Genomic DNA, 26484 nt, shown 5'->3' with positions numbered 1-26484 from the left:
AAGCTGATTCTAATTCTATTCTTAAAAAAAAAAAAAAAAGAAAAAAAAAAAATTAAAAAGCCGATGCTATGTGTCCTGTGTTATGCTAACTGAGACTTGTTATGGCACTTGTATATCACTCCTCTTTTGCTGATTTTGATTGCTTCCATGGTCCTAATTTGTAAGTCGCTTTGGATAAAAGCATCTGCTAAATGACTAAATGTAAATGTAATGTAAAGTAATGCTGAGACACCTATGGGAAATAATATAAATGGGATGCACTTTAACTCAACTCTCGGTGAAACCATACCATAAGACATTAGCCTTTAATAGACTCTATTAAGTCATGACATGTTCCATTTACTTTAACTGTTAAGAACTCTAAGAGGGACAGAGACACTGAGACTGAAGAAGGTGAGTTAAAGATGAGGGAGTAATGGACAAACATTTGTTTACAAAAGTTGCATACACCAAGGACAACATAAAGCTGGCTCATAACTCATTATGTAAACTCATTTCAATTGGCTGTTAAGCTCAGTGATAATTAACACACTTCAGTAAAACAATAATTAGGAGAAAGTGAACTAGATTTATATGTTTTCTGTTTCCGATTTACAAATTAATGAGGGCGAAAGTGAAGGGAAACACATAAAGCGTGTAATAAGCCATTAATCCACACAAAATGTTGAAGGAATGTTAATGCAAACCAGGCTGTCAAAATTCTATCTGAAGAGAACAACCAGAAATTCTTAGTGAGGGAGGAGGAAAGAGATGAGAAACAGAGAAGGAGGCATGATGAGGGTGCGGTTATCTGCAGATTTTCACTATGGCATTACTTCACAATCAAAGTGTCTGCAAACAGACTGCAGACTATGATGAAATTACAGCAATTTATTTATTGTTTTACATGAAAGAACTGAGAGAGTGAATATGGACCCTCAATGAACTGAATTCAGTGCAGTACAATGTAAATGTCTTTGCGTATTAGTTGCTTTACAAAAATATTTGTAAACACTTAGCTTTCACTTTATTGTTCCAGTAGGCATTATTTTTGCAAATACTGTATGCACAAAGAGTCTGACAACAGATGATATGATTCACGTAGAAATCTGATCTTGTCATCATCCAGTCATTTTTGGATTACATAAAGAAACAAAAGCAACTGAGGCCTATGTTTAAATCCATAGAATAACTGGGGCAACATTTTGCAGATGCTTGGATTTATTTTAGTTAGGAAAATTTGAATTTATTTATGTGAATTTTCAGCATCATTGCTCCAGTCTTCAGTTCACATGATTCTTCAGAAATCATTGTAAAATGCTGATTTGCTGAATATAAAATAAATAAATGTTATGTGTGTGTGTGTGTGTGTGTGTAACATGTATTAGTTTAACTTTATATATATATATATATATATATATATATATATATATATATATATATATATATATATATATATATAAGTATATATTAAGTTAAACTAATACATGTTTCACACACACACACACACACACACATATTGTGTCTAATCAAATGATCACTGGCAGACAGGTTTATAATATCTGCAGAAAGTGTGCACTGCTGCTTTTGAATGGATATAAAAGGAAAAGTATATTGTTTGTGATTTTTACCCATTAATAGTGCAGTTACAGCATTGACTAGCAGGGGCTATGTGGACCATGCTCACTAGCCAAATCTTGACTTCTTAATGGTTCAAATCCTTCTCGTGTTTGCCATTAAGATAAGAAATTAAACTAAAAAGGGTCAACACTATTCATTGAAAGCTGAAAGTGTAGTATAAGATGTCACCATACCTCAATAAACCCAATCATTTCCCCCATTTTTCTAATGATGAAAGTAGATTTGTTTCTGGTGCATTTGCATTAAGTTCATAAACGATTGTAAAGCACCCAGGAGTGCTTCATCAAACCAAACTAGGTGGTAAAGGCTCTTGGTTCCCCTCAGTAACCTGCCTACTTGCACTTAAAGTGACTCCATCCATCACGGCACTACATCATTTCCTGTAGTGACAATGTCAGAGTTTAGGGAAATGAGAAACATCGCAATGTGTTAGTGACCTATTGGACATCCAATCAGATATTGACTGATGCAGACAGAAGAGATTAGATCAATCTGATTGGCTGATCCATCGGTGATGGATTGAGAGTGTCAGAGAGGTCGTGTCTTCTTTCTCATAACAGAGTGTGAATGGGACAGTTTGTCACTGAATATTGAGGATTTAAAGTGTCTATGGACAATTAGGAAGTGCACATTCATTAAGTTTATGTTTCATGACTTTCCTCTATCCTTCTGTGTCTTATCTCTTTCTTTTTTCTCATTCTCTAGCTCTTTACCCATCCCCCTCCCCCACTCTTTGGTCCTCAGTGTAAATCACACATGGAATGATAATGTTATACATTAAGAAAGCATGTCTTACTTCAGGTCTTGGAATGGTTCAGCTCGAACATGTGCTGTTTCCACTGAATGGCTAAACACAACTCCCTCATTGCCTAGAGAGATAAAGATAAAATAAGAGAGTGACAAGTCATATAGCTGAATAATAATAAAAAAATAAAAAATAAAAATCACAAAATCTAAGTGCAAATATATGTTGCCATACAACTTTGTGAACAAATGAACATTGTGAACAACCATTCAGTTACAACACAGATTTTTTAAATGACAGAAGAACAATACAGTTCACATCATCATCATCATCATCATCATCATCATCATTTTTCTCTTCAAGGAATTAAAACTTTTATTAAGCAAGGATGCACTCATTTGACCAAAAGTGACAGTGAAGTTACATAAAGTTACCAAAGTGACCAAAAAGGTAACCGAAAAGAAGAAGGAAAAAATGTGCTAAATCAGCATTATATAATTATTATCAAAGGATTATGTGACACTGACTGGAGTATTTGCTGAAAAGTCAACTTTGCAATTAATGGAATAAAGTACATGTTAATATATTAAAATAGAAATAATAATAATGATAATAAAAATACAAATATTTTAAAATGTTGTTTCAGAATGTAACGATATTTCACATTTATCTAATTTTGCTCAAAATCGCATCATCCGAGAAGGGTGTCAACACCAGGTTATAAACAGGGTTCATGAGAAGCCAAACATCTCACAAATAAACATGGTGTCCATGGTGGAATTGATGGAATTGATCTAGCTCATCAAATCCTCACATCCTACCTAATGCTCTGTTATACTGTAACTTCTATACCACTAATAAAGTAACTCGGGGTAGGAAGAGATATGAAACATCAAGTGATAAATCACAAGCACTGTAGAGTGGTAGACTGTAGTGTGTTTTTCTACATCTGTATTTCTGGAACTTCTGAAGTGTCCCCTATTTCACAGCATCATTTTTCTTGAAAATGTGCTGGTTAAACAAGTTCTTCTTATTAGTATAAAAGTAAGCTGTTCTTCCATACTTGCGTTATTATTTGTTTCAGTCTGTCCTAGTTTATTTCATTCGTCTTCATTTTCCCCACAACCATGCTGGGAACAAAATCAAACTTCTGTCATTAATTTATTCATCATGTCCTTTTCAACACATATTCTTTTCTTTCTTATATGGAACACAAACAGAAAAGTTTTGATGAATATTCACAGTAAATTCACATACATTTCCTTTTGAGACCAAGTCATAAAGTTTTCATATGGCATGATGGTTAGTAAATGATGACAGAAATGTCACTTTTTTGAGTGAAATATTCCTTAACACTTAACTCTCTCTCTCTCACTCCATTCTTTTTCTCTCCCCAGGGCGGAGATCAGTTCTTGATTCTGACACATTTTAGCCTTTCGGCCTCACTTCTGAAGAACCGCACTCTTCCATTTATGCATGCTCTGTCTATCTTTCTCTCCCTACCACCATTTCTCTCCCTTGATCCCACTCTCTAACCATGCATTTCTGTGAAAAAAGGAAATGGATAGATCTGCCCAATTACTGAGCATGTGCCCTCTTTGTCCCTGACCTCCAACTTTTCCACTTGACCTCACAGCATGCACTGTTTCAGACAGAGACAGAAAAAATTAAGCGTATGAGAAAGAGAGAGGTCTGCATAAGTTAAATCTTTCTGAAACAATATATTTGCATTTCAATAAAAAGACAGGTTTCTAGTATCTATGGTGCATGCACATATTTAAATCTTAAAAAAATGTAAAATATTGGCCCAAAAAATGGAAGCTGGGGAAAAAACAGCTACAAATTCTTGATACAAATTCAAAATACACCTCCCAAACCAATTTCAGATTAACCAACCAACCCGATCTCACGGCAATTCGTACATTTTTCACAAGGTGGCTTATTCGTAAGAATTCGTACGACCTCACTGCCAAAACGTACGTATTTTACGAGTTGCACAATTCGTATGAATTTGTACGAATGACCTACACCTAACCCCGCCCCTAAACCTAACCGTCACTGGGGTTTAGACAAATCGTATAAAATCGTACGAGTGAGGTCGTACAAATTCGTACGAATAAGCCACCTCGTAAAATACGTACGAATTGGCCGTGAGATAGCGTTGAACCAACACATTGTGCTGAAAATATGAAGATCAAACATCAATGGGTAATACTGAACAATTACACATGCATATATTACTGAACTGCTGCATAAAAGTAATATCACACAGTTGGAGTGACTCATCTCTCTCTCTCACCTACTGCTCTGCAGGTTTAGTGGACTAATGATGCCTGACTGTATTCCTTGACAGCTGCAATTTTCTTCTTGTACATCAAGCAGGTCCCATTAAGAGAACAAAATCGACCTGGCTCTGATGTAACAGTTTGAAGTTCCTTAAATTAAAAGAACCAAACGTATAGAAATCGATTCACACATGCGCTATTTGATTTGAAATAATTTCATCACCACTTAAAAATAATTTTAAGTGACATGCTGCAACGTGTCAAAAACAGAAATGTGTGTCCTTCAACTGAAAGCACTTTGCTGTAATGCTGAAGACAGCTCAGTTGATTGGGATTGAGCCTGTTTCACACGTCAGGGATCTGGCGTAGATGAGCATAACTAACAAACTTTTCTGACAGACGCGGGCATGCAGGCTTTGTTGTCTTTTACAGATGTGCAATTACATGTGAATATTAAGACTGCAATAAATCATATGGAAAAATGCATGGATATAAGGCTACCAACAAGTAGGAAAACTGCTGTATAATATAACATTTAAGGCCAAAGGAATTGCAAAAAAAGCAGAAAATTGAAAAATATCTCCCTAAGGAACTCACTTTTAGAGCCTTTTCTGTAAGTTTTTGTAAACGTGTAAATGGATGAATATGTGAGTGTGTTTTCGTATGTGGTACCTGTGACTCTCAGTTTGTCTGTGCCAATACTGATCTCCTCTTCATCAGCAGAGAAGAGAACTCTCTCACCGTCGCTACTTCTCACTTCGAACCGCTGACACTGGGCTTCTACCATCTCAGAGCCTGCAGAAAGAGATAAAGAAAGAATAAGGCTTTGAAAAACAAGATCATAACACATATTTTAACCTTTGCAGCCCACATAAATCACCTCTAATCAGGAATGGTCTTCTTGTGATGGGCAAGGGGGACGAGAAGGGCTGGGGGAATTGCTTTTAGACCATAAGGTTCAAAAGGTATTAGCAGAAATATTGGCTTATTGGTGGCGCTAGAGGGTTTGAGATAGAGACTCCAAATTTGGCATGGCTAATTTTGAGACTGTCCTCTATCCGTGTGCCAAATTTCATGGCTTTCCCGCAAGCAGTTCTATGGGCTGCCATAGACTTCCAGAGAAGCAGAAGAAGAAGAAAACGAATGGATTGAAGAGGTGCCTTGGCCTCTAATTAACAACATGTGGGTAGAGTTTCAAATACAATGTAAAAAAAAAAAAAAGCTAATTGAAATGCTCTTACAAATAATAGCAACAAAAATACCAATAATATAAACATACCACAATTTCCTCTATGTTACAGTTTACTATGGAAAGCCAGTCTTATTCAGGCCTTGATGCATGGTTATGAATTAGAGAAAGAGCTGTTTGTGTATGTTTCAAGCAGGAAGCTGATGTGAGAGTTGTGAATGACAGATCTTGACTTTATTCACTAAGCGTGACTTGGCCTATAAATTACACTGTCACTGGAATCTCAACAGCTTTTAATACACTGCCCCAAACAAACACTGCAATGGCTTCACTGACTATATTATTCATCTCAGCTATCATATCTTCCATGTCTTAGGTGACCTTGGAGAGTAAACTTGGCTTTGTTTGTTTGCCCACATTATGCGTGTGTGACAGAAAGTAAACTTCTCTTTTTTTCCTAAAGCCCGCTCTCTTCTTTCTCTGCCACCGTCTATTGTCTGTCTAGTTTTCTTCCTGCATTCATTGTCTGTCCTCTCATTTCTTCAGTGTTTGTATTATAAGACACCCTGCCCTTTATCCAAGCACCTTATGGCAAAGAGAGTAGTACATTAAAGTAGTCTATAACAATGCAAATTTTGGGATTTATTTTAGGCAACTTTTCCAGCATGGCTTTCTTTATATTTAATATCCACTTTTTGGATAGTATATTAGAAAGTTATACTGTTCAACATCAATTCTTGATACTGTATATAGGACAACACCTCTCACAAGCTCAACTTGCCAATAGTTTATTAATAACGTTTCCACTTTAAAAGTCATTTGATATATTTAACTTTAAATATTTAATAATTTAACCAAATTTATTTCTCTTTACAAACTTTTGAATTTTCATATCTGTAGCCTGTTCTGTCCCATGTCTCAAAAAGCACAGTTGACATACTTATTTCAGTGTGGCATCTGAAGGAGCCCCAGATCAACAGTTCTTTTATTTCACTAGAAGTTTTTGTTCAAGTCTTGGATAGTGATTAAAGATGTGTTTGAGGACAAGGCAAGACTACATTTGATTATGTTGATGAGATCAAGAGGAGAGAATGCTAATAAATGAGCTAATAAAATGTTGAAGAAGAAAAAAAAAATAGAGATTTATTATTAACATGGCCACATTGTAACTGAAAGTCTAAACAAAAGACAAATATGGTTCGTTGAACAACTGCACATGACATTTTCTGCAAAAAAAAAGAAAAAAAAAAAAAAAAAGAAAAGAAAGAAAGAAAAAAAAAGACAGAAAATATCTGGTGGATCTTGCGATTATGATAAAACTGAAAACTTAATAGGTGAAAATATACCCTACACATTAAATTACAAAAGTTTATTAGACCTCATTTATTTCACAATTAAAATCCATGTTGTTCACAACAGGTTATTATCTCATATTGGTTTGCATTGCATTTAACGTTTGCTTGATTCATGAGCTCAAGGTTTGAGTTCTTGATTACTTCTCAGTGAAAGTACATGTAAGGAGTAAATACTCATTATTTGGACAAGGACATCCTCACTTTGATAAAGCCATCCAGACTGCATCACCTCACGGATCTTATAGAGCCTTCCACTCATCCAGGTGATCGAAATGAGAAATGAGGTGCACTGGATATTAATGACGTGCTCTTGAATATTAATTGATACCGATTTTACCTCTCATCAAAACTGAGGACTGATGATTAATTGTTGTTTTGAGGTTGGAGGAAATTGAAGCTTTCCCTAGGAGTGAAATGGCAAAAAAAATTAATGACCTATAGCAGCGGAAAACCAGATGGTGTTGAAATGAAAAGATGATTGTTGAATTTCACAAATATTGTGAAAAAAAACTGACATTGTTAAATTTATCAGTTGAATAAAAAAAAAAAAAATACCTTGAGGAAAGCATTGAGTGTGATCAGTCAGTAAAGGATGGAAATCCATTCTAAAAGTGACGTGACAGTGGCTCTACAGTGTCTAGAATGTCAAGGAGTGCTGGTGTGTCAGTGGAATAATTTACAGAAATAATGGTGTTAAAAATAAAAACATTTTTAAATATAATAACATGTGTGTTATTACTCTACATCATCATGGCTGTGATTCAGCCATAGGCACACAGGCAATCACAGCCAGGCTGATAGAGCAATATCACATGGTTAAGTAAGGCTCTCTCATAAAGGGATCTCTCACATTTAGGGATCCATGGCAGAAAATAATAATAATAATAATAATAATAATAATAATAATAATAATAATAAAAATAAAAATAAAAATAAAAATAAAAATAAAAATAAAATAAAAAATAATAATAATAATAATAAAAATAATAATAATAATAATAAGGGTTTGAAAACCCTTGTTTAACAATACCTATGCTGTATAGTCAAATAGTAATGTGCTGTAAAGACACTGCTTTATTATCTTGCAGCTTCAGAAAGGCTAACAGCTGGGCTTGGATGAGGTTGAACATCTGTGCAAAATGTTGTTATATAAAACGTGGACCTTCTGATCTGAATTGCTTGGAGGTTCTAATCTGACCTTATGAGTAAACAACCTCTGATGATGCAAGCCAAAGAAATGTCCACATCCTTTTTTTTTTTTTTTTTTCAGTCAGTCAGTTAAATAATAATAATAATAATAATAATAATAATAATAATAATAATAATAATAATAATAATAATTATTATTATTATTATTATTATTATTATTATTATTATACAAGGGCTCTTTATTAATGTAAAGAAATGGTGCACATAATAACCGCAAAAAAATAAAAATAAATAAAAAGCAAAGATAAATTAGTTTTTCGAACTGGATAATCATCATAAATAAATAAAAAAAAATCTCGAACACCTGCATTAATCAGTGGGTATGTGTGCATGTGTCTGGGTGTGGTTTGTGGACAGTGTAAAGAGACAAATAATCAGAGCTGTTGTCATAATCAGCAAACACAGCCCTGAAGACTGATGTGTGTATTTGTACACATTAATCTCCATATGTCCTTTAGATTCTCTCTCTCTCTCTCTCTCTCTCTCTCTCTCTTTGGAGAGTTTTAAGCTCACTACCTCGAAGTGGCAATGTGGCATTGCAAATGATGATATTCATTTAAAACTAGCAATTTATTCTAGCTAAATTAAACACCATAAAACAGCACATTACATTTCTAAATGTTCCTCTACATGCATGCACACTTTGCCAATGTATTCTTATCATGATTAATTACTTGGAACTAATCGCTGGAATCACTGGATTTTTGGTGCTGTTGAACTTATAATTGGAGACTTGAGCACCTTGAGGTGGCTGTTTTTGAAATTTCCAGGTATATGTATATTTAAATTAGGTTCCCTTGTGCATTGCAGTGGATGCAATGGACTAAAACTTTTGAAATTTTATCTTGAGCTCCCCTTGACTATACGAAATTCAAATACATCCATACATAACTTATTCTGATGACATGTCATCTAGGATTTTTGTCTTTGAAGAGATAAACTGCACCAAGCAAATCACTTTGCGTGCACCTTTTTAATGGCATGTTGATGTAGAGTATTAAACAGCAATGTAACATTCTACCACATCTCGTTAGCCCCTGTTGGTATAGATGTTGCTTTCAAGAACATTTCGGTTGGTCCGTTGAGTCAAGTTTGAGTAGAACGCCAGTGGGGTAGCAATTTGTAATGCCTAATCAAAACCCCATAATATTTATACAAATGTATACATTAATTTAACATTTGTGTATAAGCCAGGAGGCTAATTGGCTAGCAGTATGCCAAACTGACACACTGGGTGATTAAAAATGCTAAAACATGCTGCTTATAAAATGTTTATACATTTTACAGAAAAAAAGCTACAGTAAAAAACCTGTTAATTAGTTACTTTATCATTTGGTAAAAAAAAACAAAACAAACAAAAACAAAAAACACTGTGATTGGTATGTATGTACAGTGTGCATGAATATTTATATATTTCTAATAGGTCTGAATAGAGTACTTATTATCTCATTAAGTTATTTCAGCTAATAGAAAATTAATGGGCAGGCTGAATTTTTCATGACAACTAATTGCCTTTAAAATGAATGGAAATGCTAATTGTTAACATTTTGGAAACAGTGGTGGTAAAGGACACTGGCTGCGTCCCCGTGCCACACCTGAGTCCCCACCATCACACGCTTGTCTTCCTGTTGTCCTTGTCCGTCCCCTGAGCATCTCTCGCTCATGTCCTCTCTGTCACCCAGCGCTAATGAAATCATATCCCACTCTCTCAAAGCGGAGAAGCCATTCATTATGCAGTCTACACTTCTAAAAATGAAAAGTCAATTACACAAAAAGCAAATGCTGTGTCCCCTCAATGTCCTCTCAATTGTTTGGCCTCTGGAGGAGGTGTTCAGAGGAGAGACAAGCTCACAGCAGGACTCGGCGCGTGAGAACAGCCCATGCACAGATTATTTTCCTGTCCCTCGTTTTCAATAATCTGCACAGGGACCTCGTGGCCATCAGCAGGGTGCCTCAGGTTAGCAGAGACGGATGGAGGGATGGAGAGAGAGAATGAAAACAAGATCTGACAGCACAAGCTTGATGCTGCATTTCATCACCAGCTCACTTCCAGCACACATCTCATAAACACCCCCAACTAAATCCTGCAGCCCAATAATTTAGCAATGCAGCGTTCCTGCAAGAAGGTCATGAGGAACTGCAATTTACCTGAAACGCACAACTCTGGAGTGTCACAAGGTGAGGATGCCCAAAACAGTCAGTCTAAGGGATTTTGAGGTTCTTAACCTACTTTTTAAGGTTTCAAATTCTTGTGATTCTCCAGACACCATTCACGCTAAACAAATTTTACTGTGAGATTATGTTTTTGCTCACCAAGGGTGCATGTTTTTATAAGTATTATCAAAAAATAAATAAATAAAAAATAATAATAATAATAATAATATTGCAAAATATGATTACAATTTAAACCTATTTTGTTAGATTTTTAAATTATTGATAGAGAACAATGGCAATAAGACAATTCATATATATATATATATATATATATATATATATATATATATATATATATATATATATATATATATATATATATATATATATATATATATATATATATTAGGGCTGTCAAATGATTAAATTTTTTTATCAAATTAATCAGAATTTTCAGTGGATTAATCAGGATTAATCACTATTTGAAATTACACCTGAATCCTAACCATTTTTTTTTTCTCAAACGCATACCAAAAGATAAAAAACAGGTCACAGATACATAATTTTCATGTATTGATTCATCAATATGTGGTTCTTTTTTTCTGAATTTCAAAAGTTTAACATTTACTTAGACCAAATTTACCTGAGCACTATATCAAACCATGCCATTTAACTACAGAGAGTGTAAGAGTTTTAGGTGAACCAGTGGTTAAATATAGCCACATATCTATGAAATTATGCATAGAGAAACTCGAAAGAATGAACTCAGAAACACAAACATGCGCCACCATCACATAAGCAGCACTCTGGGCACTCTTGTTTTTTGGGAGGTGTTCATTTGCTCTGCCACAGTACTTTAGGATCGATATTCTCACGTTCTGAAGGCTTCTGACGTTCTGCCAGTAAAACCAAGTAAAAATGCATATGCTTTTCCAAACAGCTGTAATTTTCGCTGCATTGCATGTAGGCGTTCTGCGCATGCGCAGTGTGAAACACAGGACGCTATAACAGGAAGAAGCTCTAGCTTATCAACTACCAAAATTGTCTCTGTTTATCGAGCTTGGCATGAATGTATTTGAGAGTAACTGGGGTATAACCTTAAGCTTCTTCTTTGTTTTCGTCACGGCGCTCGCCGCTGTTTTTTACTATCTTGAGAATTCAGAGATCGACGAGACTTTCCTGACCTGAATAATTTTTTCACACTGCGCATGCGTGAAATGCGTTAACAAATTTTACGTAATTAACAACAAACAACTAATTAACATCGTTAACGCGCTATTTTTGACAGCCCAAATATATATATATATATATATATATATATAAACATTTGTTATTATTATTAAAGTTGACACAAATTTTGCTTCCTTAAATTTTTATGTAAACTTTGATGCTTATTTTAAGGATTCTCTGATTAATAGGTTCAAAAGAAGAGATTATTATTATTTTTTTTATAACAATGTAAATGTCTTTGCTGTAACTTTTGAATTTAATGTGTGAATATGTTTAATAACAATATCCAACACTATATGTGTGATTTCTAATGCTTTTGGAATACTTGCTAATTTCATAGCTTGTGTTTTATGTATCCTAAATACACAAAATTAAATAATATTTTTACACTATTTTCTGGAGATTACATACAATAAAAGTATTCAGTGCTTCTTTTTTATGCAATTAATGTAACATGTAATTGATATTTTACTATGGATTTTCATTGAACAACGGTAAAACAGTAAAATGTGTTTTGAAGGCATAAACATTTTCCAAAGCAGTTGAAAAAAAAAAAAAAAGGATATCAATCCCAGGTAAGTAGTGCTCTATGTTGAAGAAATATATTATAAAATAATTTGCAGTTCCAGTTCATATAAATTTCCTGCAAGCCCATATGCAATTCCGGTGACCCCATTTTGGTTTGTGACCCAAGGCTGAGAACCCTGGTCCTAAAGCCACATAGACTATGACAAATTACAGCTCTCTGATATTTAAGCGACTCCCTTATGAACACATGATAAAGTCATGATCGCAGCACTACCGCTTCATACTCACCACAACGCAGCGGTGCATCGATCACCTGAACTTATGGGCCAAATTACAAAAACAGAGACCTCTGCACCCCTGGGCCAAGCTATCAGAGGACAGCACAGCTCTCTGTTTCTCAGCACCTCCATACAATTTCTGTTTTTAAGATTAATGTTCTTGCAGCGAGTGGGTTCAGGGACGAGAGAACAAGGAGAGGAGGGAAACAAACAGCAAACAAGTGTGTGGAAGCGACAGGTGATACAGATTAACTTTAGCTATTCCATGATATTCCCTAAATATTCAGTCAATGTCAAGAGAGCAATGACAGCCTAAAGGCAACGACCCTGCAGAGTCGGTCAATGTCAAATAGTGGTTATAGAGGGCACATTGGTGAGAGTGTTATGAGACTCCAACTGGTAACAGACTTTCAGTGTAGAAGTGAATTCCCATAGCATTTGTTTAAAATTGTGTAACTGAAAAACTGTTTTATTTTAACCTTATTATGATTCTTCACTTTCATCGTTTAGCATCATTTAATGTTGAATGCTTGAATTCAATTCAAATAAATAGAATATAATAGAATAGAATAGAATAGAAATATACTTATATATATATATACACAATCAACAACACCACCCTCTGAGAATATCTGACAGCTATACAAAGTGAAAAAGACGTGACATTCAGCCAAGTATGGTGACCCATACTCAGAATTTGTGCTCTGCATTTAACCCATTTGAAGTGCACACACACACACTGTGAACACACACCCGGAGCAGTGGGTACCTAAGTCATGGTATTGAAGGTGGAGAGAGAACTGTACATGCACTCCCCCCACCCACAATTCCTGCCGGCCCGGGACTCGAACTCACAACCTTTCGATTGGGAGTCCGACTCTCTAACCATTAGGCCACGACTTCCCCAAAAAATGTACTCACGTCAATTTACATAAGACTGCAGAGGCACTAAATCAATACTAAAACAAACAAAAAGGGTCTAAATAGAACAGAGGAAGTCTCTATAGGAAGCAATTTTGACTCAAACAGTACATATCTGGGGCATTTTTATCACTTTCATTGACACTGGTTAATTTCTAGTCCTGCCTTAATAAAGCTCCATGGGGCACAAATAGCCTGAGATTTAATTTTAAAAGAAGCCATATGAGTCAGATAATGCTTGCTGTGTTTTTGCTAGGAAAGCAGATTTATATGCTATATTTAGAATTAGGTTATACAATTTCTAAAGGCATATCTGAACATTAATATAGCATTTCCCAGCTGAAAAGACCAGGGTATGTTTACACAACAACTATGTACTAAAAATGGAAAAGTTTTGTGTATATTCAAAATGATCTCCTTTCAATCAGATTTGTGAAAAAAACTGAAAACACTGCATAATGCATGCCAGGCCAGTAGCTGGCAATGGTACTTTGTATATGAACACTACGCTGCACACATTTCTATAGGCATGTAATATGCATGTGCATGACGTCACCGTTTTCACAAATTCACATTTTGTTGTTTACATGGAGATGATAACGGTATTAGTTCAAAGACTTGCACTTTGAAACCTGTTTTCAAAAGTCTGAATGACCAAAATGCACCAAAACTTTTCGTTTTTAGTTGACAGTGTTGTTTAAACACCCCTAAATTTGTAAACCCAGAGTAGAGCTGGAGTGAATTAAATTAAATTAAATTAAATTAAATTAAATTAAATTAAATTAAATTAAATTAAATTAAATTAAATTAAATTAAATTAAATTAAATTTAATTTAATTTAATTTAATTTAATTTAATTTAATTCACCAGCTGAAGTGCCCTTCATAACCATCAGAGGGCATTCTATCCCATACCTCTGTCACACAGTCTTGGACTTTATTTCCCATAATCTTTTGCCCCAGACTCATCAGCACTCATTGTTTGCACCTGTGTCTGGTTAACCCTGTCTGCACACAATACATAAATGCCTGGTTCATTTTGTCACTCATGATGGAGAAGTCTAGCCTACTCTGTTTGCCTCAGTCCTGAACTCTGTCATTGTTTGGACTGCTTACTGTGTTTTGACTATGATTGCTACTACAAACTACTGAACTTGGATCCTCAGCCTTCATGTCCCGGTGCAGTTTTGTGACATACATTTTATGTACCAGGGATGAAGAACACTTCCACAATTACCTAGAATATCTATTGGTTTTCCCTTTACTGTAATTCATTAAATTCCACCTACTTTTTTTTTTTTGTCATTCAAATTCATGTTCAACTTCCTGTAAGATGCAGCCCATTTAATTCAAATTCCAAGTAATGAGTTAAATAGGAGCCAATTATCCAAATCTGAATATTGCGAAGTCCTGTCAAATCAACACTAACGCACATAAAACAGCCACAGTCAGTGGAATAATAATAATAATAATAATAATAATAATAATAATAATAATAATAATAATACAAATACAGAGGTTTCAATATTTATTTGCTGCCTGTTACTATAGTAATACAGGGAAAACAATGTGTGTGGTGGTTGCTTTCTCTGTTCTCCTTAGCACAGTAAAGCTGTGATCTGCCATTCTGAGGTAGAGCATCTAATTTTTCTGGCTTCAGGGGTAGTTGCTTCTGCTCTGATCTTACAGCTAGTTTGAGTCAGGTAGATATTTTTATGCACACACAAACATAAACATAAACTCTGACCATAAATTGCTGACCAGGGAAGAGGATTCACTGGAAAATACAGGAAAGCACAGGGACTTGAGAAACCCCTGTGGCTGCACTGAGATAGAGCAGTAATTGTGGGAGGCCCTGAACCTGGCAGGGAGCCGGCCCCAGAATGCAGGCTGCTGTCTTTTGAAACGTGATGGTGTAACTGAGCACCAACTGAGAACAAAAACACAAGACAATGGGGGTTTGCAATGGGGGTTTTCTGAGTAAATGTGCATGAGTAACTGTGAAGTACAGCACATTGCATTACAAAAAAATATATATAAAATAAATAAAAATGTATTTTATTCCTGTGATGTCAAAGCTGAGTTTCAGTAGACATTGATTCAGCTTTCAGTGTCACATGGTCCTTCACAAGTCATTCCAATATGCAGATTTGGTGCTTAAGTATGTATGTATGTACAGTGTGTATTTATTTATTTTCAATGTTGAAAACTGTGCTACTTTTTTTTCACCCCAGGATTCTTTGATATATTTAGAAAGTTCAAAAGAACAGCGAAAGTGGGTCTCGTAGAGTCTAAAACAACTGTAACGGTGTACGCTGTACCACCAGATTTTAGTGTTCTTCCAGTTTAATCTCTGAATATATTACAATTATTGTGTCATTTACTAAAATGCCATCTAGGTATTTAAGTAAAAAAAAAAAAAAAAAAAAATATATATATATATATATATATATATATATATTAACAATGATGAATTCTGAAATTGTCAAGACCAAGAGTCTTTTCTTTATTCAAACTCGATTAACTACTTTCATGTAAATAAGCAGATGCAAGTTAGTAGTACAATGAAGTTCCAAAAATAAATAAATAAAAATACAATTGAAAAAATACGGTTTTTATTGCAACACTGTAGGAGTTCCAAAAATTTAAATATTGTAGTATCTCGAATAATAAATGGTGAATAGATGCATGAATGAAAAACACATCAGCTGTAAATGAAAAGGCCCGCTGTGAAAAGAGAAATTGTGAATTCAGGTGACATGTCCGTGAAAATCTAGTTTAAAATTGCCACTCACCCACAGTGAGCTGTCCTGTCAGCTGGCCAAGGTTATTCCGTGCATTCACCGTCACATTGCGGTCTGACTGTAAGACCAGAGGACTGCCCTGAAACAAACACAACAAAGACAGAAACTGATTAAAGGATCCTGCATATTAAAAGAAGTTGAACAAGATAAAGCAGAACAACCTAAAGTTGCTAGGTACATTTTAGAACGCACCTAAAATACTACTAATAGTAATAATGCAACCAAATTAGAACATTATTAAAATAACTAGACTAAGTAATAACTAATATTTCAACTTTAATGGACAAAAATATAAACAAAAATGAAATATTAAGAAATTACATAAAAATAAAATATGTATTCATTGCAGTAAAATGTGTGTCATATTAAGGACATACTGTAGGACAAAAATCTAAATAATAGATTACAATAATAACTGCTGAGAATAAGCTGATGGAAGCCATGAAAGAAATTTATATAAAGGAGACAGAACTGACAATAACGTACATTTCAAAGGCATCACTTGTGACCACTTGTTTGTTGATTTAATGTGATGCTATATGTAATATCTGAACTGTGAGAGACTCAATGTGTGCGTGTGTTTGTTCATGGATGAATGCACTTGGCTTGCTGGATGTGTGTCTGCGTGTGTTCATGCATGCAGGGGTGCATGCTGTGGATCACTGGATTCAGTGTCTTCATGTTCTATGCATCTCTGATCCTAGTGACCTATACATCCTCTTCCACCACAGAACCTCTGCTGGCATTAGTATTGCCTTATGTAAATATGGCAACATTTTGGATGACAGTTACTGTATTGAAAAGTATGCCATATGCTTATATATGCCATATATCCATTTCAAAAGTACAAATTTACACATTAGTGTAAGTGGGATATTGATTGAAAGAGACTGGATAGAATTCTCAGTTACACTTTTCCTAGTGGTCGACAAAAAAAAGAAAAAAAAAAAAATCCTTTACAATATCAGTGCTACAGAAAAGGAAAAATAATTATCACTGATGAAAAAATAATAATAATAAATTACACTGATGATCACAAAGATGAAATAAAATAAAAAAAATGTCAGAATTTGTACTCTTTTGTTTTCTTGTCTATACAGGATAAACTTTCCAACTGAAGAATCATGAGATGAACCTTTGAGATATTTCAGAGAAATGGTTTATCATTGGTTGATCTACATTCTCTTCATTAGTCAAGAGTCACTTGCACGATTCATGCCAAATTTACAAAATGTGCTTGACAGTTTATGAACCATTTAGCATTTTATGACTTATACAATGAACTAAAGACTAGATGTTTTGAGGGGTAAGACTACTGCACAGAAAACTATATAATAAATTTTGAGCAACATGACATTAGCAATTGATAATGTAGGAATCCGCAGATAAATGTGCATAATAAGTTCTATGAATGTAGAAAAGCAATCACAACTTGTTCAAAAGAATGATAAAGTGGTTTTATGATGTGTATAAATGACTAGATGATGTGGAGGTTGTACAAGTAGTTTTGAGAATTTCATTTCTGATTTGAGAAATGAAACAAAGTGACTGAGAAAAACAGTTTATGGAACAGTTGGCAAAACTATATAAAATGCAAAAGAGAATTGACTAGGGGACCACACAGTGTTCGGGGCCCTGGGCTGCAGCCCATTTTGCTCATTAAGATAACGCGGCCCTGCCGGTCACATTCATGAGTGCATTCAATTGTGAAATCAGCCCATCATAATTAAGTCAGTATATTGTTTAGAGTGTGTTTGTGTGTTACTTTTATAAGCTGTTGTAGAGCTCAGTGTCTTTTAATGCTTAAGAATCTTAGATTGGCTTCAAAGCACAGCACTCCGTTTTGACATTGATCGACCTGCCAGCCGACCACATCGATACATCGACAGTGAAGTACAGTGAAGGGCCACAAGAGCAGGTTCCCATTGTGTGTGTGTGTGTGTGTGTGTGTGTGTGTGTGTGTGTGTCTGGTTAGTGTGTGGCCTTATGTCGTTTTTTTTTAACAAAAGCACAGTAAACACTTCACATCCGTCATAAATGTGTAATGACAGAATGATTTTGTTATTGTAAAATGTGTGTAATTACTTCATTCTGACTATTTTCACTGGCAGAGATAACAGACCAAACAACTGTCAAAACTGTGTCCAAACTCCTTACGTTTGGATTTTTTTTTCTATACTTCCGAATAAATGTTTTTATTCAAAGAGTATAAAATTTCTCAAGCAAGTTATAGGCAATTTCTATTATTATAGGTGCTTTTCAGTGAAAAACAGGTCTATTTAGTTTACTAAATAATTGTTAGGGTGTAAAGTAAATGGAAAAAAGTGTTATATAATAACAAAACACGGAAGCAAAGTGACTTTTTTTAGATAGATATATTTTCAGTATTTTCAGTATTCATTATTTGATTTACAACAAATTCAAGCAGTGTAACAAGTTGTGAAAAGAATTGTGCAAATGGTCTTGTGCAACAACATTACAAACAGTGCAAATGATTCACAAACTACACACAAAATGAGTGCAACAGAACAAACATTGCAAATGATCTTTACAAATTATATAAGAATTATTTACACAATGTAACAACATAATGAGTCAGAAATGGATTCTATCTGGACATCGCCTAGCATTGTTAAAACATAAAACCAGGACTTTATCTGATATGTTCGGCTGTTTCAGTCTTGTTTTTGGTTTGATTTATGTTAAAGTGCTTTGCTGTGTGTTTTTCTGTGCTGTGTTAGGACGTGTGTTTGTTTTCATGAACACACGAATCAATTAGTTACACTTTGAGCTTGTTCAAATTTCCAAAGAAATATGCTAATGTTTCAAAAGACCAAAACCTATGTTTAATGTAATAATAACAAAACAAAATAAAAATAAAAAATGTAAAAAATACATTTGACCTAAATAATAATTTAGTGTTTGTGTGTGTGCAAATATATATATATATATATATATATATATATATATATATATATATATATATATATATATATATATATATATATATATATATATATATTCAAATTATCATTGTAAATTAAACAGATTTCAATCTTGATTACTGATAATTTAAAATATATTAAAAATATCTGAAGGCTACATGTAATGTCTTAATGTATTATCTAATATGTACACACACACACACACACACACACACATGAATCAAATTATAATTAAAATTGATTACAATTATTTAAATGATTTATACTTAAAAAATAAATATTGGAAAAGAGTTCTACAGATCACTGAGTTCTGCAAAAGCTCCCTCTATAATCAAAGAAGCTAAACTTCATAAAGAATTGCTTATTTACATTGTGTTTCCACTTTCTGTCGATATAACAAGAGGATTTAAAGGATGTCACAAAAGGCACAGAAAGAAAGAAACCAAGTAATTTATCCATGCACAGAACTTTCAGTCACACGTCAGTGACAGAAGCCAACTGTTTTGCATTACAGTGACGAGTCCTTAGTCGATCACTTCAACAATGGAAGCAGATTGGAGCTGCAGTTTCTGCACTTGCTGTCTCACACTGTATAATTAGATCCAGATGATGTGAATCTAATGGAGTAAAACACTATCTTCTCTAATTATCTCAGAAACACCCCTCTTCCCAACACTACATGTTCTGACATCAGCTGTGGGATGTTTCAGGCTGAGATGGACAGAGTTATTGCTCTTGATCATGAATAAATAAGCAGGGCAGAAAATGAAGTTCATCAAAGGGCACATTCAAATAAAGAGTAAGCAATGAAAAGGCAGTGCAGGTTCATGCCTATGATACAGCCACAAAAGCAAGCTTTATATTTTCATGTTAATTGCTCTACCTTGACATAAACTCAGCATTCAACAGTATGTCAAATGTTCCTTTTATTTAAACCCAACATGACCGGCTTGTGAAATTAGTCACCTGGCGGCTTAGAAGTGGAAACATGCAAATAACCTAATATCAATTTGCATAAAAAAACATGCCACTTCAGCTAGAGTGTTGATCTTTATTTCCATTCCAATCAAAAACAGATCCAAAATCTCTGTCCACGCCTCACCGCCTCATTCTTCTCCTTCCGTCTTTACACAATGCAAAGCAGGACACTGAATAAAGAGAGAGAATTTGTGTGAATGTCATTCAGGCATGACAATTCTGTGTTGCTCCCAGATGTCCACCTGTTCTTCATTATCTCTCTTTCATTGTTTTTCATCTCATTTAATCACACACTCAAATCCCACACACCTGCTGAGATGCTAAATTTAGACGCCGTTTCCCCCATCTACCGTGGCGACCCCTGTGATGTGCCTTACTTAATAGATTCTGTTTGATTGTTAATCACAAAATCTTCACAAAGATTAAATCCATCTAGACACTGTTTCTCAGAAATAAAACATGGGTTCACATTCAATTTTGCTACTTATACAGGATAAAGAATGTGATTGTACACTACCATTACTCCAGTCTTTAGTGTCACATCATCCTTCAATAAATTTCTCATATATGCTCATATATTGTGTATGTGTTGAAGACTGAATATCACAATACTTGAGGTGGGCCCTTTTGACTTAACTTCCCACAACAGAAAACCAGAAAAGAGACTCTGGGTGTGCCACATTTATTGTCAGATAACTGTGCAAAATTATGGGATAGTATTTTTGTCACACTGCTTCCGTCCAACCATACTCGTAGTGTTAATTTGCAGGTTGTGTTAAAATGTAGTTAATTGTTAAATGTAATAATTTTCTTCCAAATACGATAATTTTGAACTTCTGGTACGATACTTGGACATTTCCAATCTGGCAACACTGTCTGTTGATGTTGGGCGCGGGGAGGGAGAAACATCCTCATCAGGTGTAACGCTAAGGCCTTGTGTCAGGCTGTTCATCAAGCCAAGGTTTTTTGCTAAAAAAAAATTAAGAAAGGAGCTCTGCAATATATCACAATTAATATGCAGTGTTTTCAACCACATAATGTTTATTTTAGGTTTCATACATTTAAATATACATAATCACTAGTAAAACAATACTTTGGTAGTTTGTAAAATACACACTGATGTCTATGGTAGCAGCAAAAACTATCTTATCAAATGTAATTTGCCGACGTGTTTTAGTCATGTATCAGACACACATAGCAGAAAAATAAAGTTTCCTCTATTCTTCGTCCAGTTCAACAGCCACTTACTTTCATGTTTTTCGGAAGAAACTGGGGAATTCAAGTGCTGTACGTTAAACCCGGCTGACAGGACTCCTTGACTGCAGCGCTCATCTCATTATAGATCAAGATAATTTATGAAGGTTTTTAAACGACGAATCTGAATATCAGATAGTTGACATGGTAGGCAAGTTTGTGTATATATTTTAATAAAAAATTAAAAACTAAGTAAAACGAATACCGATACATCTGTTAGTGGCTGCGGTGTGTCACGTGACAATCATGAAGCGTCGCCATGGAAACAAGGGGTCAGTTAAAATATTTGTAACTTACGCGTGAAAGGGTTGATTTAAAAAAAAATAATAATAAAAAAAAAAAAAATAATAAATAAATAAATATATATATATATATATATATATATATATATATATATATATATATATATATATATATATATTCTAAGTAAACAACAATAGCCCAAGTTTAGTAAACTTTTTATTGAGACTATAAAAAAATAATTCTGCATCTATTTTTAGGTGTGCTTAGCTGCTACTGTGTGTGGCACAGGCACACCCTGGCACACCCGTGGCTACGCCACTGGCCCAGCAACACCCTGGCAATCATCCAGTGGTATCTTCATTTATATTATTCATATACTATTATAGCGTTCATTAATATTTTTGAATTTGCTTTTATTTTTATATTTTAAGTTTCCATTTTTTTTAACACACACACATATTAATGCCAAATTTTGTGTATGAAAACCTTGGAATAGATTTTATTTATAATTTTAAACAAATTTTGAGAAGTACAGAAATTATTCATCCGCTGTTTTGCTCTGGTTAAAATACCAGCAGACATTCAGCACCACGGACAGAGCAGCTACATTGATGGGAAGAAGAAGCCAGGCAGAGAACATTGCTGATGGCACACAGGCAGGCAAAACAGATGATGCAAGAGTAAGTTCAGGGTAAAAGCATTCACACTTATCTCCTTCTGGAGCAGAGGAGGAATCTCTCGCCATGAGTAGGAGTGAAATATCAGACTTTTGCTTTTAAAGTACTGTCTAACAACCTGACTTAAATTGCATCAGAGAGAGGCATTTCAAATGTCAAAAAACCTATTATGTCTTTTCTCAGTAATGTAATGAGATATTGACACGACACTACTGCTTCTCATACCATACAACCCAACAAAATACTAGATTAGTAGGGTTCAGCAGATAATAAAATTAAAATAAAATTATGGCATAGTGATATTATAAAAGCACAAAAGGCTGTGGCTGAATAATAATAATAATAATAATAATAATAATAATAATAATAATAATAATAATAATAATAATAATAATAATAATAATAAAATAAAAATCTAATAATATTATATTAGTATTAAATGGTCACTTTTTATAAATTTAGTACATCTTTGCCAAATACAATTATTAAATTATTAAAAAAAATAATAATAATAAAATAAAAAATACCCCAAACAACTGTGCATTTTCTCAATAAAATTTCATTTAACATTACTACTACAGGAAAAAACCTTTTGGTAAACAGCTAACAAAATCCATATTCCATTCATCTAGCCTTCCTCTGGGAAGGGGTGGAAACCAAACCTTTGCTATAGATGTGACAACGCTAGGAATAACAAACCAATTTATCTCCCAGAAGAATAAAACTAACAAGTTTCCATTTGTGGCACTATAATATGAATGTATGTCCCTGCACCCTAAGGGGGGATAAAGCTTAAGACCACACTTTTGCCTTTATGATGGGATGTCTTAGGAAAGACTCTCAGGGTAAGACTTTGTGCTTCTTACAGAAATAAAAACCATGGAAGTGCAGCTGATCTTACAGGGGGCAAGACCAAATAACTTCACAACTCAAGGCTTAAAGGTGAAGTGTAATTTTATTTTATTTATTTTTTTCAATGTTAAAATACATTTTTATATACCAGAGCAAGGTGCAGAGACATTATGTTTAGTGTAATTTCTAAAAATCTCCCTAGCAGAGTACCTGTTTATGATTAAATAAATAAAAAGGAAAATGGTATGGAAACAATTTTCTCTCAGAATTGCTTGTAAATTTCACAGATACTTGCAAAGAAACAGCAAGTAGCTGTGAAATAAATGTGCAATTTTGATGTAGAATATTTAAATATTTTCTTGTAAAACATGCTCCATTAATTTGTTGTTTTATGTACTACTTAGAAAAATATTACTACTATAATTATTATTATCTATTTTTTTTTGGTTTGTTTCATTTTACAGTGGATATAAAAAGTATCTAATTTAGCACTAGGGTATACAAAAATAGAATATATAAGATTCTAAAATATCATGTGCTAAGATGTAGTAAGTAATCTAAATCTAATCATCAATATATTTTCTTCAATAATAATAATAATAATAATAATAATAATAATAATAAACATTTATTATTCTTTATTCTGAGTTATACATTTCCAAATGCATACCTAATCTATAATTGAGTGCTACAGTTTTAATAATTGTATAAAAATATGCATCTTCAGTAAATTATGTCTTTAGGCGCTTGCTCATCACTTTGGTTGTTGAACAGGTCTTCATACCTGAATCATTTCAGTTGTTTGATTCAAGCATCTAAACACCATAAAAATGTTGGTACAGTGGAGTGGAGATCAGCACCAGTCAGTGCTCTGGATGAGGTCAGCATGTAAGGTGGCATTAGATTATGCACACAAACACACACACACACACAAACTGGCAGTCACTGCCAAACAGCAAGAAAAACACTCATTTGTGTATAACTATGGAGAAAATGCCCTGCATGTCCCTGAACACAAATACTGGCTTTCATTGCATTTGCCACTGTGCATAGTTAACACATTTATTATTGCAAGGACAAACACATATGCTCAAACACCCACACACTTGTATATGCATAGCACATTACACAAATACTGTATTTGTATAGTCTATATGCATATATTAGTGAGATATGGGCTGGTAACCGAAAAGCTGTGAATCAGATTTTTTTTTATTATTATTGATGAGTATTAGAGGTTGTTAGAACTATGAGCACAAAGGTATGATAAAGTTGTTTGATTTTTTAATAGTCCCTGAATCACCTAATCATCATTTAATTATCATAAATTAAAGCCTAGACTCAGGTGTATTTGAAAGCCTGGACAGACTTAACAACAGATGTGCACATCCGATTCTTGTTTAAGCTAAGAAAGAAGTGCCTAATATATATAAAGCAATAACATATATATAAATCTATGGATGCCATTTTCCTTTATAAATATATTTAAAAACGTATTTTAAGAATTCTATGAAAATTAATTCAGATATTACAACTTTTCCAATGAATGCATGAAGCATGCTTCTCACGTAAAAAAAAAAAAAAAAAAAAAAAAAAAAAAAAAAAAAAAAAAAAAAAAAAAACATAAATTAATATGAATATGAATAAAATATTACTTTATATAACTTAAAATGACTTGGATCCCAGTTTGCATACATACAGGTGCATCTAAAAATTTAATATCAGTGAAAAGTGCTTTATTTGTTGTAATTTAATTTTAAAAAGTTAACTTTTTTATACTCTAGATTCGTTGCACACAAACTGAAATATTTCAAGACTTTTTTTTATTATTCTTATTAAAATTCAAGTCTTTAAGTCTAAAAAATAGAATATTTTCTTGATAAAACACAATGGAGCAACACCAGCAGATGCCACGGAACCCCAAATCATCTCTGACTTCCGAAACTTCATACTGGACTTCAAGCAGCTCAGATTCTGTGCATCTCCAGTCTACCTCCAGACCTTGATTTCCAAATAAAATGTTAAATTTACTTTCATCTAAAAAGAGGACTGTCGACCACTGAGGAACAGTCCAGTTCTTTTTTCCTTACCCCAGGTAAAATGCTTCTGAAAGTGTTTATTTTTTTATTCATTTTTTTTTCCTTCTGGTTCAGGAGCGGCCTGGTTCTAGGAATGGTGATTCTTGATGCTCTGACTCCAGCTTCAGTCCATTCCTTGTGAAGCTCTCGCAAGTTCTTGAATTGGCTTTTCCTGACAATCTTCCCAAGGCTGTGGTCATCTCTGTTGCTTGTGCACCTTTTCCTACTACACTTTTTTCCTTCCAGTCAACTTTCTATGAATATATTTCGATACAGCACTCTGTGAACAGCCAGTCCTTTCAGTAATGACCTTCTGTGGGTTACTCTCCTTGTGGAGGGTGTTGATGATTGTCTTCTGGACAACTTTCAAGTCAGTAGACTTTCCCATAATTGTGGTTGCATGTTCTAAAATCTAGAATATAAGAAAGTTGGTTTTTCTTTTTTTTTGTATTAAATTACAAATAATAAGGTACACCGATATGCATATACTGGCCAAAGATTTACACTGTGTGAAATTAGATTATACTAACATATCTTACTGATCACACTCTCAAAGTACTACTGATCCCAGCTGAAAAATGCCCTGCACTGATGTCTGGATACCATCCAATCTCACAGTGGCCTTGGGCAGAGTGGAATATGACTGGTTGCCGTCCAGAGTCAGAAATAGTAGAATTAAGCATTAAATCCAGCCCTATGATTAGTGGGTGTCTGTAATGTCCTGCCCTGAGAACGATTACAAAGACACTCTAGCAAAAGCATTTATAAAGTTTCAATGAAACAAACATTGCAACAGATTTATTTGATGCAACTTGGCAAAGCTGGGTGTTCATGGTAAAATGACTGCCATAGAAGATTTATTTGATGCTATCCTTTACATAAAGTTTTATTTTCTGGCTTACGTAAATCAATATAAGCAATATGATTTTCAGGCACATAACAGCTTGGTTGCACATACTTGCATTTTCAACTTGAAAGTAGAAAGAAACTGGAGGGAAAGTCTTGTCTGATTGCATATAGGTTATTGATTAGCAAGTCAGACTATTCCTGTGGTTTGTTGGCAGCTCAACAAACTTGCTCTGTTCTAAGAGCAAGTAACAAAATAAAATGCTGACAAAGCCAACCTGCAGACAAATGAAA

The 26484-nt window shown here is 34.0% G+C and overlaps 1 protein-coding gene across 1 annotated transcript in view; it reads right to left on the bottom strand.

The window, feature by feature from the left end:
- The window catches only part of LOC127969432 (zeta-sarcoglycan-like), a 208941-nt gene that overhangs the window by 23851 nt on the left and 158606 nt on the right, over positions 1–26484 (bottom strand). The window contains exons 4-6 of the mRNA XM_052571412.1: positions 16309–16396; positions 5323–5445; positions 2417–2489 (exon numbers count right to left, since the gene is read on the bottom strand). Of these exons, the coding sequence (XP_052427372.1) occupies positions 2417–2489; positions 5323–5445; positions 16309–16396 (284 nt within the window). The remainder of the gene's footprint in view (positions 1–2416; positions 2490–5322; positions 5446–16308; positions 16397–26484) is intronic.

The sequence above is a fragment of the Carassius gibelio genome, chromosome A1 (genome assembly GCF_023724105.1).
Source record: "Carassius gibelio isolate Cgi1373 ecotype wild population from Czech Republic chromosome A1, carGib1.2-hapl.c, whole genome shotgun sequence".
Taxonomy (NCBI): Eukaryota; Metazoa; Chordata; class Actinopteri; order Cypriniformes; family Cyprinidae; genus Carassius; species Carassius gibelio.
This window is presented reverse-complemented; position numbering and strand designations above follow the sequence as displayed.